Source organism: Glycine max, chromosome 3, assembly GCF_000004515.6.
Source record: "Glycine max cultivar Williams 82 chromosome 3, Glycine_max_v4.0, whole genome shotgun sequence".
Lineage (NCBI taxonomy): Eukaryota > Viridiplantae > Streptophyta > Magnoliopsida > Fabales > Fabaceae > Glycine > Glycine max.
This window is the reverse complement of record NC_016090.4, coordinates 555629-561496: the sequence shown is the minus strand read 5'-3', so window position 1 is coordinate 561496 and position 5868 is coordinate 555629. Positions and strand designations below refer to the sequence as shown.

The 5868-nt window shown below is 35.7% G+C and overlaps 1 protein-coding gene across 2 annotated transcripts; it reads left to right on the top strand.

Moving 5' to 3' along the window:
* LOC100794766 (protein GrpE) lies at positions 1-5222 on the top strand. Of its 2 annotated transcripts, XM_041014298.1 has the most exons (4): positions 50-353; positions 3286-3804; positions 4238-4377; positions 4664-4805. In XM_041014298.1, the coding sequence occupies exons 1-3, from the start codon at positions 102-104 to the stop codon at positions 4340-4342; spliced, it is 876 nt and encodes a 291-aa protein (XP_040870232.1). In that variant the 5' UTR covers positions 50-101; the 3' UTR covers positions 4343-4377; positions 4664-4805. The 2 variants fall into 2 exon arrangements, with proteins under 2 accessions (XP_003520909.1, XP_040870232.1); XM_003520861.5 differs by lacking the exon at positions 4238-4377 and having other exon boundaries at positions 1-353; positions 4664-5222.
* The last annotated feature ends 646 nt before the right edge of the window (positions 5223-5868 follow it).

Below are 5868 nucleotides of genomic sequence, written 5' to 3'. Positions count from 1 at the left end.
ATCCAACGGATCCTCCTTCCCACCATATTTTTCAATTCTTAAAGCGTCGCGCATTCGCCACTTGCCCCCTTATCTCTCTCTTTTGCTCTCTCTCGCACGCTATGGCCACTGTTCTCAGAACCCCCACCTTCCGGCCACCGCCTCCGCCGCGCGCCGCAAAGTCGCCGAAATCATCGCGCTTCGCCGTCGTGTCCTTCAGACAGAGCACCACCTGCGGGAGAAAACCCTCCTCGCTTCTCTCCTCCCTGCCGTTCCCTAATGTTCCCTCTCTACGGTTCGTCAGGTTCGTTCCCTTCGCTTTCGACGGCGACACCGAGGCCCCGCAAGTTCAGGAGCCGGAGGTTCAGGTTCTGGTAAGACTCTCTCTCTAATGCTTTCAACTTCTTTTTTTTGTTAATTGTTTATTAGCTGAGGAAATGGAACCGAGTCGAATTTCGGGTTTTTATGTTTGTGTCGATTTTTAGCATTTTCCGCTTGAAGAGGCTCATTGAAATGGTTATAGATTTTGTGCTATGAAATCAAGTGGATGTGAGAGTGTGAGGGGTGTGTTAAGATTCTACATATAAATTAGACAATATGGTCAATGCACTCCTTATAATGACCTTCACAATTTTTCTTGGTCTTGGGTCAGAGATTGTGAGTGTCCCACAACCAACTGGGTTAGAGACTAATCCCGCTCGCATTGCGTGGCTGCCGCTGACCTAAGAGAATTTTGCACACGGTGGGAATCGAACACGGATTCTCTCCTAAATAGATTGTTCCCACTCATGGAAACGCAGCGGAGTCTTACACCATTTTGCCAACCCTTTGGGTTTAATGACCTTTGCAATCAGTTTGACCTAGTTCATTCTCAATTCTAATAGCAATTATCTGCTTCCTTCAAATGTATGGTCTTGCGGCAAACTTTTTAAGTTATATCCACATGAGGTCTACAATAAGGACCAAAACTTAAATATAGTTTCAATAAGTGTTGTTTGTTCTGTTTTCTAATCAGTATTGGTATTTCACTTTGATAATCTTTGTATTTTAATGTTCTCATTAAAGGATTTTGCGGATTACTTAGGTTAAACTCCATTTCTGATTAGAGAACACGACAAACAAAACCTAAGGAACCATATATAAGTTTTGTCCCTATGATAATTCCTTGGGAGGTTGTCCAAAGATTGAAGTTAGGGTGTTCAGTATTAATGCTGGTGATTAATGTTTGAGGGTACTATGAAGTGGTTTTCAAAACTATTTTTCAAATAAGTAAGCAAGTGATGTAGGGCTAGAATCTAGATAGGGTTTAGTGGGTTACTTACATCAAGGAGTATGGAAGGATTGAGTGAAACAAGAGTCAACTGCAGACAATTGCCGGTTCTTCTGCTGCAGTAGACAAAGCAAGAAGATGACTCTTCTTGATAATTTCATGCCTCAATAAAGAAGATTCTTCTTTAGGGAAAAGGATCTTCCATACAAAGCCTGAGGTTTAGGCCGTTTAGCTCTTATAGTGCAAGATGAGACCTTTTAGACTTCATGATCTTCCAACCTAATCTCTTGGGAATTCTAAATTATGGTTATTAAAAATTTGTTGCCTACCTCCTGAGTTAACTCAGACTCTTACGAGTTTATGATTCTAGGTAGAGACAGGTAAACTCGCTGTCAAACTATTTTTTGGATAAACTTAGTTAAACTCATGTAAATTCACATAAACTCTCGAATCAACGAGTTTGGAAAGAATGTAATTTTTGCTTCTCACTGACCCCACAGTGATATTGTTTTACTAGGGCTCAAATGATTTGAAGAAATTAACTCCTTTTTTAAATTTTTTCACTCTAGGAACTAGTGTTTTTTTGAGGGCGAGCCCTGGTGCAGCGGTAAAGTTGTGCCTTAGTGACTTGTTGGTCATGGGTTCGAATCCGGAAACAGCCTCTTTGCATATGCAAGGGTAAGGCTGCGTACAACATCCCTCCCCCATACCTTCGCATAGCGAAGAGCCTCTGGGCAATGGGGTACGAAGTTTTTAGGAACTAGTGTTTTTTCTGAATTTATATATTATTTGGTTATTTATGTAGTTTGATCTTATTTAGTTTTAATGTATTATCACACTTTATTATTGTGGTTTGCTACTTTGCTTTATTATGAAGTTAAAATGTTGAATTATTGTTGTGGATATGTATATATATGTCGTTAATATGTTTTTTAATATTATTTTTATAGGTTACTCAGTTAGTTCCTAAACTATTTTTTTTTTCTAATTGGGTCCTTTATCATATAAATTTTTTTACTCGAGTAACTAGGGCTAGTGGTCCATTTGCAAATTATTCCCTCTTTGCTGGCAGTTGGAAACTGCTTAAAATGACAATATATGGAGGTTTCAAAACCGCCAAAAATTGATTCCCATAAATTGTCATTTTCTGACAATTTCGTGCCACCAGTAAGTAGGGAATAAAGAATGTTATATGGTAGATAACGGTTTGCAAAGGGATCACTAACTCCAGAGACTTAATTAAAAAAATTGCATGGTCAGGATTCAATTAAAAACTTTTTTAGTTTAGGGACCTACTTGAAAATTCCGAAATAGTTTAGGGATCAGCTGGGTAATTAAAACTTCTATTTTTTTAATGATAAGGAAGTTCCATGAGTTTAGGTAAGCACTTGAGTTTGACAACCTCTTGTATTAAACTACAACTTCCCAGGCACAACTTACAAGATAACAACTCCCTAATTCTAATTTTAATCTTTGACTTTTATTACTACCTCAAGCACATCAGATCCGACACTAGAACACTTAATCAACACAATATAACCCAAAATACTACCCATAAACAGAAGCTGCAAAAATTAAATAAAACATCTTGAAATTAAAAACAGAACTCCACTATAATGATTTTCGTTTCTATAGTTTCTGTATCAACTAGTTTTCACTTTACATTTCTTCCATGATGTTATACTGTTATATACTAACATACTATGCATACCTGTTCTTCCTTATTTAAGAGACATATTATTTATGTATAGCCATAGTTGATGTTTGTTTTGACTACTACATCTTACTTTTCATAATGGAGTCTGGATTTATTATTAGAAGATTTTGGCTCCATACCACCTTTTTTGGTTCCCATTTCCCCCTCTACTCATTTACTTTTAGCCTTTTGAGTATGATTTCACCCTTGGGGAATACATATTTTTGACATTTGGAATTTTGACTAACTCCAATAAAGGAAATAGTGCGGGTTCAAGAATATGAAGTTTAAGTATTTGTTTCTTGTCCTATCCCAATATTCTGATGCACTAATGTAACAGGACCCTTCAGATGGTGCTGTTGGTGTAAACGACAGTGCAAGTGATAATGAGGTTAGTGATGCTGATGAAACATTTGCTTCACCTTTCTTACTGTTACTTCAATCGTACAAAGAAGCATTAGCTAATAACGACGAAGTCAAAATTGCTGAGTTGGAATCGTCATTAAAATCCGTTGAAGATGAGAAAATAGAACTTGAAGTGAAAATAGCTTCTTTGTCAGAGGAGTTATCAGTAGAAAAGGATCGGATTCTAAGGATTAGTGCAGACTTCGACAATTTTCGGAAGAGGACCGAGAGAGATCGCCTTTCACTGGTCACAAATGCTCAGGGTGAAGTTGTGGAGAGTTTGTTGCCTGTATTGGATAATTTCGACAGAGCAAAAACCCAGATTAAGGTGGAGACAGAGGGAGAGGAGAAAATAAACAACAGCTATCAGAGCATATATAAACAGTTCATTGAAATTCTAAATTCACTTGGAGTTGAACCAGTGGAGACAGTTGGAACACCCTTTGATCCATTGGTAAGTTAATTGGCATTCAGCAATTTCAATTTGTAGAATTGTAGTTAAATTCAAGTATATCTAACTTTCAAAGATTAGAATCCTATCATCATAAAGGGGATAATGTTTTATCTAAAAATGAAACCAATAAATTTAAGTTTTATTAAAGGCTGGAGTGCACCAAACATTTATATTACATTGCCTGGGTGCAAAAAGATATGACGCTTTGTTGTAAACTAACCAGTATATTTGTCAATTTTGTTAGGTGACACTATGCTAAGTTTTGTTCAACTTCTGTAATTTATGTTATTGTTGTATTATTTCAATATTGATTTAGATTTTTATGTCTCTTCCATGAAAATATCTTATTTTTTAAAAAGATATTTTTGGCACGGTATCAATCTTTCATTATGTTTTTTATGGCATAATGCTGTGTCATCTATGGTTGATGCAGGCATGCAAACCTGTTGGCTCGAAATTCAATCATGTCCTTGATGAACTTTTTCAAACACTTTATCAAGCTTGTTCAGGTTTCCTGAAGACCTTGACACGCTTTTAACCCAAAGCAATTTTTTATTGTTTCGAGCCAACTTGGTGAGTTTAAAACTGCATCACATGAAATATCCAAGGAAAAAAAGCCTTCTTGGCAAAATGTGTCGAGAATATAGGTTCATAATGTTAGTTAGAGAATTACTTTCAGTTGGTTGGTTGTAAAATATTTGACTTGAACCTTCTGTGTCAGCCACAGCCTTAATGAAACACTCAACGCATGGTTCTATTTTTTTGAAATTTTATTTAGTGGTTTCTGAAGGCATAGAATATTGATATTCATGAGCAAAAGTTTCTCTGATAAATTATATTTTCATTTTACTTGTAAAAGCTACATGAAGCAATTATGCGCGAGGATTCTGATGAATTTGAGGATGGCATCATAATTCAAGAATTCAGAAAGGGTTTTAAACTTGGTGAGCGTCTCTTGCGTCCATCAATGGTGAAGGTATCAGCTGGTCCAGGACCTGCAAAGCCTGAACAAGAAGCACCGCAAGAAGAACACGGCAACACTGAAATTTCTGAGGACAGTAAACAAAACGAGGGCAGCACAGAAACAGAGTCTTGAAAGGTCAAAACTTTTGCCTGATTTCAGTTTTGCAATAGTATATCAATTTTAATCTCCCTGAACATAATGTTGGCTGTAAGAGTCTCCCAGGAGATATTCCTCCCAAATTTCCCTTAAAAAGAAAGTTATTATTCTGAGATTTTGAATTATATTTTTAGATTTTATGTCCTTGCATGGCTTTCATAGAGATGACTGAATTTTCAAAGGTACCATTTTCCTGGAAGGAAGAGTTAGTTGCAATGTTCAAGTGCTTGATACCTGGAATCAGAATCGTTGTAGTGTGAGAGCATTTTAATTAATTTGATTAAAGGTTTTATGATGACATAATTTTTTTCATCTTATTGCATAATAATGTATTCTTTGGTAGACAAGATTCAATGCTGCGTTGATGTAAAAGCGCTTTTTAGAAAAATACATTCTTCACAATCGATTATTAGTTCATGCTTGATTAGTTTATTTTTGAAAAACAATCGTTTATTTCTTTAAGCTTTCCGAAACAGTTTTTGAAAAACGAGTGATTATTTCTATATTTAAGTGGAACTAAACGGTACATTCTAGTATTTTTACTTTTTTTTTGTTTCACAAATTAGCTAATTATAATGCCAATTAACTTGTTTTATATATAAGCTTTATTAGCTGGTAAGTCATAATCTACTTGTTTGTTATACACGTTGCGAGATTAATCTCTTGTTAGGAGACACGTGTAGTCTCTAACCAAAGATAAAAACAAAATGTTGATAAAAATAAAATGTTAGAGAAACAACACAATTCACATGTTTAGAGTTAAGATTCTGTTAAATACAAGTTCAAAAGGGGGAGAACTTTCATTTTTATGATAAAGAGTAATAGTAAGGATTAAAAACAAAACATTTAAAAATTACATGACCAAACACATATTTTAATGTCTACGAATCCGAACATTGCAAAATGCAGCACGTCTGTGGTAACATCATAAGTGCTTGCAGCAA